The sequence below is a fragment of the Poecilia formosa genome, unplaced genomic scaffold, assembly GCF_000485575.1.
Source record: "Poecilia formosa unplaced genomic scaffold, Poecilia_formosa-5.1.2 Scaffold390, whole genome shotgun sequence".
NCBI classification, from domain to species: Eukaryota; Metazoa; Chordata; class Actinopteri; order Cyprinodontiformes; family Poeciliidae; genus Poecilia; species Poecilia formosa.
This window is the reverse complement of record NW_006800329.1, coordinates 379,372-391,648: the sequence shown is the minus strand read 5'-3', so window position 1 is coordinate 391,648 and position 12,277 is coordinate 379,372. Positions and strand designations below refer to the sequence as shown.

Below are 12,277 nucleotides of genomic sequence, written 5' to 3'. Positions count from 1 at the left end.
CGTCTCTGTTTAATATTGTTTGATGAAAAACGCCTGTTGCTTGGTAACAAAGTGAATCAACTCGTTAGATCTTTTTTTTTGTTTGTTTGTTTGTTGTTGTTTTTTTTGTTTCCAGTTATGGAGGGAAACAGCATTTCCTGATTAAATGGGAGAGCATGAGAAAAAGAAACTGGGAGTTTTAAAGGAAGATGGAAAGATTTGCATCTATAAAAAGGAAATCTAAGATGAAAATGTTTTTAAAATAATTAATATTTTACTGGATAAACTCCAACAGAAATCACAGGAACCTCAGAAGCTTTTTCAGCTTAAATACAATGAAAAGCAGCTCTACTAAGACATATTCCAGATTTAATGAAAACCAGGCATCATTTGCCTTCCATTCCTCAACGAAGCATATTTTTATGGAGGACTGATCCTACCAAAATTGTCAAAAATAAATGTATATTAAAAAATGTTAAAAATGGCTGGATAAAGTAAAAAAAACTGACAAATATTGAATCAAAAAAATTTAAAAATAGGAACTTTCCCAACTTATTTCATTATAGGTGTGATATAAATTAATATTTGCTAATCATTTTTTAACATTATCGCTATTAAATGTTTCTACTTTATTTCCATGTATTGTTTTATTAATTTACTTATTTTTATTTCATTTTTCTTAAATATAATGAATCATCTTTCTGTTTTCTGCTTTACCCGATTATTTACAGATTTATTTTTTTACCATATTCCTCATGTTTTTTCCTCATGTCCTCCTTGTAAGAGTCTTAGGAAGTAAAAAATTAAGTACAAAGTAGAAAAACAATTGAAATTCAAAACTGAAATAAAACGTTACTTTAAATTAAAAGTATTAAATGCAGAATATGAGACAAAATAAGTGGGAATAGAATATGACAATTGTTTTAAAAACAAGGGAATAATTACAAAATGTGAGAATAATGACAAAATTAATTATACGAAAACTGAACAATAAAATAAAATGTTTAAAAATAACTACAATAAACTATATATTAACTAGTGAATATGACAAAAATAGAAATGAAATGTGACAATAAATTTAATAAACTAATAACAAATAAATACATAATGTGAAAATAATGAGAAAAAAAATCTTATATTATAAGTAAAGTAATCAGTAAAACAAAGCAAGTGAAAATAAAATGTATATAATAGTGATAATGTTAGACAATAAATAACATTTATTCATATGACACTGTTTTTATGTTTTTATTTCCTGAATGCAACATTAAGCACATTAAGTATATTATCAAACCATTTATTTACTTCTGTACTTATTGCCAATTTTGGCAGCATCAGTTTTCCATACATTTTGTGTCTGTGCATCACCTAAAGCCTTTGTAAAGCTGTTTTACTTTAAGGGTTTTGAGCTTTTCCCCCTTCATGCTTCACTCTGAGTCATGTGGTCTGAGCTCATTCACTCCACCCAGAAAGTCTCTGCTGCAGGAAGCAAAAACCGTTATGATCCGTTACTTTAACTGTCTGTTGGAATACACTGCAAAAACACAAAATATTACCAAGTATTTCTGGTCCAGGTTTTAGCACAAATATCATAGTACACTTCAATAATGCTGCAGCAAACGACTATTTTAGTAATTGATTAGTTTGACAATTAATCGGGTAAAAAAATTAGCACATTCAACAGATTTCTCATTTATCTTAAGCTGTTTAAAAATAATTTTAGAAATACATTAAATGTTGCAAATAAACAATGCAATGTCTTACTTAAAAATAATATATATATATATATATATATATATATAACATCATAACCAATGTATTTTTATCCTGCGGTGAATATGTTGATTTTCAGTCTATATACTCCAGATAACAATTAATTGATTACTAAATCAGTTGATTCTTTTAATAATTAATTAATCACAATTAATAAGAATTTTTTTTAATCTTTAATTTGCAGAATGTATGTATTTTTTTGTACAGTTTTGGCTTAATTCATGCTCTAAATATGTTGTTTGTCAGCAAATGGCCATTTTTTTCAAACTCGTACATTTCAGCTAACAATTAATTAATTTCTAAATTAACTGACAATTATTTAAATAATCAATTAATCACAATTTATCTGATTAATTGTTTCAGCCTGACATTTGGAATCAGACAAGACTGACTTATTAACTTTTCAGCAAGATATTAGAGTTTGTTCTAAGTTAATAATTCCTTAATATTGAAGAAAAAGTATGAATTCCAGTGGTAGATTATTTCACTTATAACAAGAACTTATTTTAATCATTAAGGAATAGTTTACTTAAAACAAGCACTTATGCCCTGCTGAAAAGTTACTTTTAAGTTAGTTTTATCTTATTTCAAATACAGGCGATTAATCATGATTAATCAATGGGTGAAATACCTGTAAACACATTTTGTCATTGATTAATCGTTAACTGGAGTGTACAGAGTAAAAAACATATTGAATTAAAACAAGCTCTTACATCCTGCTGAAAAGTTACTTGTAAGTTAGTTTTGTCTTATTTCAATTGCAGGGCTGAAACAAATATTTGTGATTAATCGATGGTTCAAATAATTGTCAGATTATTCAGTAGTTGATTAGTTAACTGAAATATCCAGGCTTAAAAATAAACGTAATTAAGCCCAAACTGGACAAAAACATCTTTGCTGTGAGTTTGTTTTAGTGTAATATTTACAGTAGAATCAAGACCAAAACACTTGGTGAGATGTTGTGTTTTTGCAGTGTAGATTGATTTCCGCAGAGCTGAATGGTGCCAGCTGGTTTTGATAAAGTGACTATCAGTGTTTTTATCACGTTTTGTTTGCTCTCCATCTACAAGTTTTATGCTCTTTTCAGCTCATCATTCACCTTCTTTTCTCCTCCCACCCTTCCTCTTCGACCTCTGGCTCCCTGCTCCTCCTCCTCCTCCTTGCAGTGTGCTGCCAGTCTTTGAGCTGGAGAGACACTCAGACAAACCCTGCAAACACTTTTTCTGGGGGAAAAAACAACTTTCTTTGCTTCTTTTATTTTCTGGACTTCACCACAGAGCGATGGCGTTTTTCCTCAGACAGAAAACTGCGATGCTCCAAATCTACCTCCTGGCTTTTGTCGGTAAGCACTTATTACTGCTGCAGAATAACGACACTTGCCGATGATTCATACTTACCGTTCCTCTGTTTCTCCGTTTCTATTCCTGCGCTCCAAGCCGCAGTCCGAGCCCACAGCCGGCTGCTGCCAGGCTCCTGTAACTTTGAGTCCAACACCTGCGGATATACGTCAGACGCAGACTTTACCAGCTGGACTCTGCACAGAGACGGTACTTTTATTCCCTACTGCATCTTTAAAGCTACTGTGTGTAACTATAACCAGAAGAACATGTTTTTCCCCTACATTTGTTAAGATTGTCACCATGTTGTGACAGTATTACATAATAAATATCGATTTCCTCCACATCCTCCCTGAGCTGCTCGCGACCAAAAACAACCAATCAGAACAACTTACAGGAAACCAGCTATGCTAGCTGAAGCCTTCAGGATCTGGACGCACAATCCCTGCCATCAATGTGCAAAATGTGTTTTTTCCACATTTGTGAAAACTGTCACTATGTTGTGACATTATAATATATAACAAAGATCGATCTCCTCCCAGAAAAAAAAACAAAAACAAAAAAACAATAAGAACAAACTTACCGTTTTCTCACCGTCAACGGCGGCCATGCTAAATACCCTTAGCATTTATGACAGGCTATGCTAGCTGCAGCATAGCAGAGAGCAAAATATGTAGTTATAACATTGTCTATTTTTTATATTATGTTATAATTCTTTTAATGAATAATATGTCATAATTTAGATCAAAGATTATACAGATTCTTCCGTACGATCAGCACATGTGCTAAGATATGTTTTTTCTCCACATTTGTTAATACTGTCACTACGTTGTGAAAGTATATTTATATAATAATGATTAATCTCCTCCATTTCCTCCCCCTATTACCAAAATGAACCGACCAAAAACAACCAATCAGAACAAAGAACTTAACATTACAGAAAAACTGTTTATCTGCAGTCATCTATGGCTATGCTAACTAGCCTTAGCATTCATGACATGCTGTGCTAGCTGCTTCTGGTAGCTTCTAGCTACATGCGCTGAAGAAAATCTTCCAGATTATCATTAAAATGTACATCAGCAAAGTGTAACATATTTATTTACATTAATTAAAATAACACTTGGCATATTTTCCAAGACAATGTTATAACTTTCTTAGTAATAATAATTGTCATAATTTAGCTCAAAGATAGTAATTAGAAAGTACATAGTAACTACAAGTCTAAACCGGAAGTGATCCTGAACCGCCATCTTGGTAGGCAAGCACAGAGTAGTCAAAAACTGTAATGGAGTAATAGTTGTAATGTGCTTATATTGTTCATAAATCAGATAAGAAAGAGGCGAGAGCTAAGATGGTGGCTTATTTTCCGTTGTCACAGTAACTCCACAGCAACTGTCATGGCAGTTACAGATGGCTTTTACAATTAGACACAAAAACAAAAAGGAAGAGGAGCTCAATTTTTCTTCTGATTATCTGCAGCTTCAAGGATGCAGAATGTAACTTCAAGATGCTGTTATTGCTGCTGATTTTTTTTGGCTGAAGCACTAAAGCCCTCTGTAGGAAAAGGTCCATCTGGTCTGCATTGACTGCAGCATCAGTGAACATCTGGAGAGAGAGAAACGGCACATTTTGGCTTCCCCTCGGGTTTGTAGTGCAGCTCATATGAATGAGCTCAGTACATCCCCATATCAAAGTTATGTCAGTGGTTATTTGTGTAGCTCACAGCCTGATGAATGGAGCTCAGATCATGTGATTACAGTGATTACTCTGTCATTTGTTGTGCATTCATGTTTGTGTGCTGAAGAACAATATTCACGCTCAGAGTTAGGAAGAATGGCTACATGGACCTCTGGAGCTAGCGCAGACAGCTGGACTGTGTCAAGTTAACTGTGACATGGAGTGTGGCCTACTTCAAGGCCACACTTCAGGTCACTTTATTCTTGACGTTTAAAGATAAGCAAAGGATAGTTTCTTTTAACCTCACCATAATTGAACATTAAGGCAGGAAAACCGTAAATACATATGGTGGTTGGGGAATCCTTCTGTTTGAAACTGCTTTAACCGCTGCAGTCCCAAGTTTATGTTTAGTTTTTTAAACCAAATACACCTGGACACGTATGGGTTGGCAACAGAAGTAAGCCGGTTGCAAAAACAAACACCAACTGGCCATAAATTAACACTTTCCTGTGATGCTAAAATGCTTGCTAGCTAGTGAACATGCTTAATATTCACTTGCTAGCTACCTAGCTCAAATGTTGTTTTCCTGATGGAAAAATCCAGAGGAAAACATAAGCTACATATAATATACAAGACTAAATTATAACAGTGTATCAGTGCCGTTGTAGATAGAAATAAAACAAGAGTAAATTTCCACCACAATACTTAATCTTGGAATTTACAAAAAGAAGAAAGGCATTTTCTGCATTTCAAAAAGTGGAAAATGTGATAGCAAAAACTCAGAAATTTTGACATTTATTTCTGAACTTTTCTAGTATTTGAAGCTTCCATGTTTTCTTTTTTTCTTGAAAATGTCTTTAGATGAACTCTGAAATAAACATGTTTTCACCACAGCTTGCTACCGTTTCCGAGAGGAACGGCCATATTGGATCCTGAAGTCGATGTTTGAAAAACTCTACGACTTCCAGAATATAAAATCCAACTTCCTGCAGGCAGTGCAGTTGATTTTCTTTCCTTCGGAAATCGGGATTTCTGAGTTTTTACTACAAATGAAACATTTGAAGCTTTAGTATGAGCTAGCAACCAGTCAGAGTTATGCTAGCAGCTAACCACAGAATGCTAATGTTTTAGCGTCTGCTCTACTAATTAATGTGAAAACTTTTGTATTTTACAGTTGCTTACATTGTAACTGTTAGCTTAAGTAAACTCTGTTGCTCTGGGCTTAGCTTTGTAATGTGACCATAACTTGTTTTAGCTTTTTTAAGCTTAATTTATTAAATAACTACTGTTTGGAAATTCTTAGGTGCTAAAATAGATATTCTGTAATCATCATTGCATCACCAGTAAACCAGACAGCGCTGGAAAAACTTCTGTAAGCTTTTCTGTGTTTCCATCCATCATCATTGGTTGAACTTAACTAAAAACTGCCGTGCTGCGGCAGCATGACTCATAACTCAGTCGCCTTTCCTCCATCTGTTTCCATCCTGGTTGCTATGTCCTCAAGCTTGTTATAAAACCTCAGTGGCGGCCATTAATTGTCGATTTCTTCTCCTTTCTTCTGCTTTTGTTTATGCTCTTTTTACACCAAACAGCACGAGCAACGCCATGTTAACTACTGGATGCGGTTAGTTGATATTTATTGACAAACGCCAATGAAGTGAGTTTCCAATTGAGTGGCTGTTTTGAGTCTCGATTCTTGGGTGTTTTCCTCTCATTCTGCGGAGCTGCAGGCTGCAGAGCATTCCACAGGGGCAAATAATAAATGACAGACCACTGAGAGCTCAAATGCCCCGAGGCTCACAGGGGTCACGAAGGAGGATTTCATGCTGAACTGAGTCAGAGACTTATGACTCTGGGTTTTAAATCCTGATCTGGATTACCATACTCACTTCTGTATATTGTTTCAGAGACTCTAATATAAATAGCATTTAGTTTGTTGGGGTTTTTCCCAAGGGGAAATCCTTTCTCCTTTTTGACTGAAATTAGCTGTATCGTCCATATTTCAGTATGTTATGTAACTTAATGTATCAGAAATTATTCGCTACTTCTACTGTTTTGTTTTACGTGTTAACTGGGTGCTGAGGGATGGATGCTGCATTTGTTTTGGATAAGATGTCGGAGCTAGGAATGCACACCGGAATACGGAGCGTTGGAGCTGGAGAAAGTTCTGGAAATTATGTTGCTTTTAAAGCTGCAGTATGTAACTACGATACAGAATATGAGGTGAAGATTGATCTCCTCCACCTCTACCTTGAGCTACTGAAGAAAAGCATCGCTCCCGACCAGAAACAACCAATCAGAGCCAGGAGGCGGGTCTTAGCGCTGCCAATCATTCTCATATACTAACTGCCAAATGTGCCGGTAGTGCAGAAACAACTTAACATTACAGGAAAACCGCTTGTCATCAATGATAGCCATGGTAATTAGCCTTAGCATTCACAACAAGCTATGCTAGTTGTAGCATAGCATAGAGCAATGGGTGGATTGGTTGTTTCCTGTTAGCACTGGGAGAAGACCTGAATGCAGTAATCATAAATATTAGTTTTGCTAAAGCTAAAGTGCTATACCAACATGGTATTTAGCTGAAGCTAATGCTAAAACGCTAATTTCAGTCATCTATGACACAACATGTGTTACAACACAGTATATTACCCTCAAGCGGATTAAATTTGCTATTGCAGTCCTGTATGGTTTGATTCTTTGTAATGGTTTTAGTTTTATAGTTGTTGAGTATTGCTAACTCTGTTGCTAATTTTATTTAGCCTAACTAACCACTTTAAAGTGGTCAGGAGGCACACAGTGCATCTGTAGATTTTAAACTACAGCCTGTAGTTTTGGATAACATGAGGAGAGGATACTGAACTGCTGCATAAACAGTTTCCTCACTTCAAAATAAGAGCATGGTATATATGCCGTTTATATATGACGATATAAATGGCTAGCTACTTGAAGAATTCTTAACAGCTCATAACTAAAATTTCAACACAGATGTTGAACTTTATTCAATGGAAATTTATGAAAAATTAGCAATTTAGAATTTATTTTAAGAAATGTAATTAGGGTAGCTAAGTGTGCTAAACATTCTCGAAGTTAGCAAAAACGCTAAGCAAACAATTAGCATATTAGCAGAAGTAACCACTGACTGTTCTCAGTGTCTAGAGATGTAAAGCTTCTGTTCACATTGAATCGATAAGTGGAAAATATTGCGTTAGATAATAGTTTTATATAAATATCCTGTCTATTTTGTTTTATTTAGGACATTTTGTTGCCGTGGAAACCGCGAGCGACGACGCAGAGGGCAGCTCAGGTTCTGGTATCGAACCAAAGAGAGAAGCGACAGGAATCCTGCTGAGCCCGTCCCTGGAGCACGACGAGTGGAGCTGCGTGCGGCTGGTGTACCAGATCGCCGAGTCGGGTCACATGGAGGTTCTGAGGCGCAGCGAGGGGCGGAGCTTCGACACGCCGCTGTGGAGCAGCAGGACGCCATCAGACAGCTGGGTCATCGCCAGCGTGGATCTGCACAACGCCACCGAGCCGTTCAGGGTGAGGAGGGGGCCGCATCCAACCGCACATCCAACCATGTATGGTTGGATGGTTGTCTGCAACCATCCAACCATACAGACAACCGTACAGACAACATACATCCAACTGTTAACAAAACATCCAACCGTACATCAAAACATCCAACTAAACATCCATCAATCCCTCATAAAACCCAATCAATTGTTGTTTTATTGTAAATTTCCACCTTATTGATTATTGTTCTCCGTAGAGTCTAGTTATTGGACCATTATTGATGAATACAGTCAGAACTCTCTGCTGCAGCAGAACCTCCTGCAGCCCGGTTCCCCACGTCTGTGTAAAATTAGTCCGATGCGCAGAGCTTTTATCGTAGCGTAAACACGGAGCTGGTGTTTACGCTGTGAGCGAGGCAGAGCCCGGCGGACTGGACCGGGACCACGATGATGAGGTGCCAGGCCTCCGCCATGTGTGGGCCCCTCATCACATAAACACACCGGCAGAGTCCTGCGCCGCCTCGGCCCTCTAACGCCTCTCTGTCAAAGAATCTCTGCATGCATGTTTTCAATTAGTGCTAATTTACGTTAAACCTGCTGCTGTCACTTCTCTGGGTGTTCCCGTCCCGTTGTGAGCAGATTGTGATCCAAGGTCGGGCTGGAACGAGCGCAGGGAGCAGCGTGTCCATCTTTGAGATCCACATCACCCCCGGATACTGCCTGGGTGGGTCACTGCACTTCTTCTGCTATTCACATCTCTGCTCACATCAGAAGACAAACAACATCCTGATGGACAACAGCTGCTGCTCGTTTCTGCAGCTCCAGCACTAAGAAAACAAAATAAAACAAAACAAAAGAAGCAACAGGGCGAACCCTTGTTTTTACAGCATTGTAAATAGAAAAAAAGGGAGTACATTGCTGCCAAAAATCTTGAAATTTTGAAATTAATTTAAAAAAATATTGTAGGAAACTTAAAAAGTTCCTAGTTTGATAAGTCAAAGATTTGCTAGAAAAATATGGATAAGTCTGAGATTAATCTCACACGTTTTCTAGAAAAACACATGTAAATTTCCGAGTATGAAAAGCTGAAAATTTGCTAGAAAAAATGTCAGAAATTTAAAGATTAATCTCAGAAAAATCGAAAAAAACAAAATTTCTGAGTGTGAAAAGTAAAAGATTTGCTGGAAGAAACTTGGAAAGTTGTGAGTTTGAAAACGAAGAAGCTTCTTTAGCAAATCGCTCTGATTTCGCCATGAATTGAAGACAGTAATATGACCACATTAGACAATTATATTTAATAAACTGCATTTATCTTATGAAAATTAACAAATAAGCAGGTGAAATAAATTATGTGTACACTGAGTTTCAGTTTTTCAGTAATTTCTTATATTTTAATCTCTAAATGTTGCTTTAACCAACTCTTCCCAGATTAACGGGCAGCTATAGGGCCACGTCATTGTTGATACCGATGGTTTTGTTTAGTTTTTGTCCACACTGCAGGTTAATTTCGGTTCTTCTGTCTCCAGAGTGCGATTTTGAGGAGCCTCACCTGTGCGGCTACAACAACCAGTGGAACGTGAACGTGAACTGGTACGTTGGCGGCGGCGGAGTCCAGCTGGTCCACAACGGCATGCCGGACGATCACACATACCACAACAGGACAGGTGAGGCGGAGAGTCCAGCTGCATGCAATGCCTTTAATTCTGTACTGACAGTAACACTGAAACGATTAATCGTGATTGATTAATCGATCATTGAAATAACTGTCCACTAATTTAGTAACCGATTAATCGTTAACTGGAGGGTACAGTCTCTGCAAGAGGGCATCTGCAGAAAGAACTATATAGTCAAATCAGCAATTAAGCCAAAAATTGTATAAATATATTTACATTTACATTTAAGATAAAAAACCTTCTTTGTTTATATTGTACCCAAAACTTATCAAGTCATCTAGTTTTAGCTTCAAATTCCATCCAATTATGAATCAATTAATCCAAATAATAATCAACAGATCAACCAGGTGAAGCAGAAAGATAATAATTTTTCATGTTAGAAATTTATTTTTTTTTGCTGCAGATATTTCCTTTATTACAAATAATCAAGCTATATTATTGTCTTTTAGGCAAAAAAATGTTTATTTCTTATTTAAAAAGGAATTGAATTATTTGCTTACTTGTATTTTATATACATATATTTCTAATAAGGTGTGAAAAAGGCTTCAGTGGTTGAACGAAGGCTTCGATTAACTGATTAATCAATTAATCAGTTAGTTGAAGGCTGCTCAGTTAGTCTTTGATTAAGGCTAATTAATCAGAGGCTAATTAGACTAAACTGATGGATAATCAGCACTATTGATTAAATGATTAATCATCACATTAATCAATTACTAATTGACACCCAAACAATCTGTTGAAATGAATAAATAAAGCAGTTAACTGTTGCTCTCTGTCTGTTTTCCACGCCGTCAGCAGCTCTGTGTGTCTGTGAAACAAAACTCATGACTCAGCATTTTTCACACGTTATATTTAGACTGAAACAAACCAGCAGATTATGGGACTTCACAGCTGGAAACCTGTAATCTGGAGCATCTGACTGGATTATAGTCATTTAGCTAACCGCTACAACCCGAAGCCGCTGACGGCGTCTCCGTGGTGCAGAGAAATCTTCCTCCAGGTTTGCTCGTCTTCCTCAGGTCACTTCATGTACGTCGACTCCAGCTACGCCAAGACGTTCAAAGAGGTCGCCAAGCTGGTGTCTCCCATGGCGACGATGCCGATGTCCGGCTGCCTGAGCTTTCAGTACCAGCGAAGCGAGGAAAGAGGGAACATGTTCACCGTTTTCACCCGGGACCGCCTGGGCCAGTACCAGGAGCTGTGGAGAGCCGAGCCGGACAACCGGGTCGACTTTATCAGCTCCCCAGGAGAGTGGATACCTGTGCAGGTGGACCTGAAGGCTCCATACCCAGTGCAGGTCAGGAAACCACAGCTTTAACTGATACATACACTGCTGTGACACCAGGTCAGGCGTTTGGGCTCAGTAAGAGTCCAACAGTCTCCATAGCATACGGACCAACAACCCTTTAGTCACACATCCATTGGACCGTTTGGGTCAACCTGCTGCGTCCCACAACACACTCCACTGATGGTTAGACAGAAAGATGTTCCTGCGTGCCTCACATTTGTTATCGCACTAGTGTGATGCCATGTCAGGCGTTTGGGTCCAACTGGTGATTGGGCTCTGTGGTTCGGCACCAACCCATGCCGTAACATTCAGTGGAAACGAAGCACAAGACACCTGAACTCTTCTACTGGAGACAGATGCCAATCCCAAACGACTGGAGCTGCTTCTCATCCTGGCACAAAAAGCAGAGATGAAACTCTGAGGTTCCTCAACCAGACTCTCCTCTGTCCATGAAGAGTCTCTGGTTCTGTCCACTGCTAACCGGATTGAGGAGCAGAGGCAGAGGATATCTCACTCTCCTCTTTTTTTTTTTTTTTTACAGTAAATCCACATTTCCTTCTGCTCTGGTTGCAATGAAACAGGAAACATGCAATATTTTCCAGATTTGTGGCAGAGCTGCCATGCAGCTTTATTTATGTCTTTCTGTTTGTCTCTGTGGCCTCCAGGTGGTTTTTGAGGTGGGCTTTAACAGCCCGAGAGGCGGACATGTTGCTCTGGACGACATTTCCTTTTCTCCAGAGTTTTGTAACAAAGACACAGGTGAGCTGTGGACTTCTGTCTTCACCACGAATCCCATCAAGCCAACAAAACACCAGGAGAGCCGCAGAAATGATTTCTGCCAACATGCTGATCCCTGGCATTACTTCCACAGAGCCAACCTTCGATCCGTCCATCGCCAACTGTGATTTTGAATCTGGTCTCTGCCTCTACACCCAGGACCGGAGCGTCGCATCGTCCTGGAGGAGAGTGTCGGTGAAACCCAACATATTCAGGAATGGAGACCACACCACAGGGGCAGGTGAGGGAAACCTGGGA

At 38.1% G+C, this 12,277-nt stretch overlaps 1 protein-coding gene across 1 annotated transcript in view; it reads left to right on the top strand.

Moving 5' to 3' along the window:
* The first annotated feature begins 2,912 nt into the window (after window positions 1–2,912).
* The window catches only part of LOC103154524 (thyroid hormone-induced protein B), a 20,047-nt gene continuing 10,682 nt past the window's right edge, over window positions 2,913–12,277 (top strand). The window contains exons 1-8 of the mRNA XM_016662772.1: window positions 2,913–3,094; window positions 3,189–3,299; window positions 8,023–8,309; window positions 8,921–9,005; window positions 9,808–9,945; window positions 10,974–11,251; window positions 11,908–12,001; window positions 12,114–12,260. Of these exons, the coding sequence (XP_016518258.1) occupies window positions 3,034–3,094; window positions 3,189–3,299; window positions 8,023–8,309; window positions 8,921–9,005; window positions 9,808–9,945; window positions 10,974–11,251; window positions 11,908–12,001; window positions 12,114–12,260 (1,201 nt within the window). The 5' untranslated portion in view covers window positions 2,913–3,033. The remainder of the gene's footprint in view (window positions 3,095–3,188; window positions 3,300–8,022; window positions 8,310–8,920; window positions 9,006–9,807; window positions 9,946–10,973; window positions 11,252–11,907; window positions 12,002–12,113; window positions 12,261–12,277) is intronic.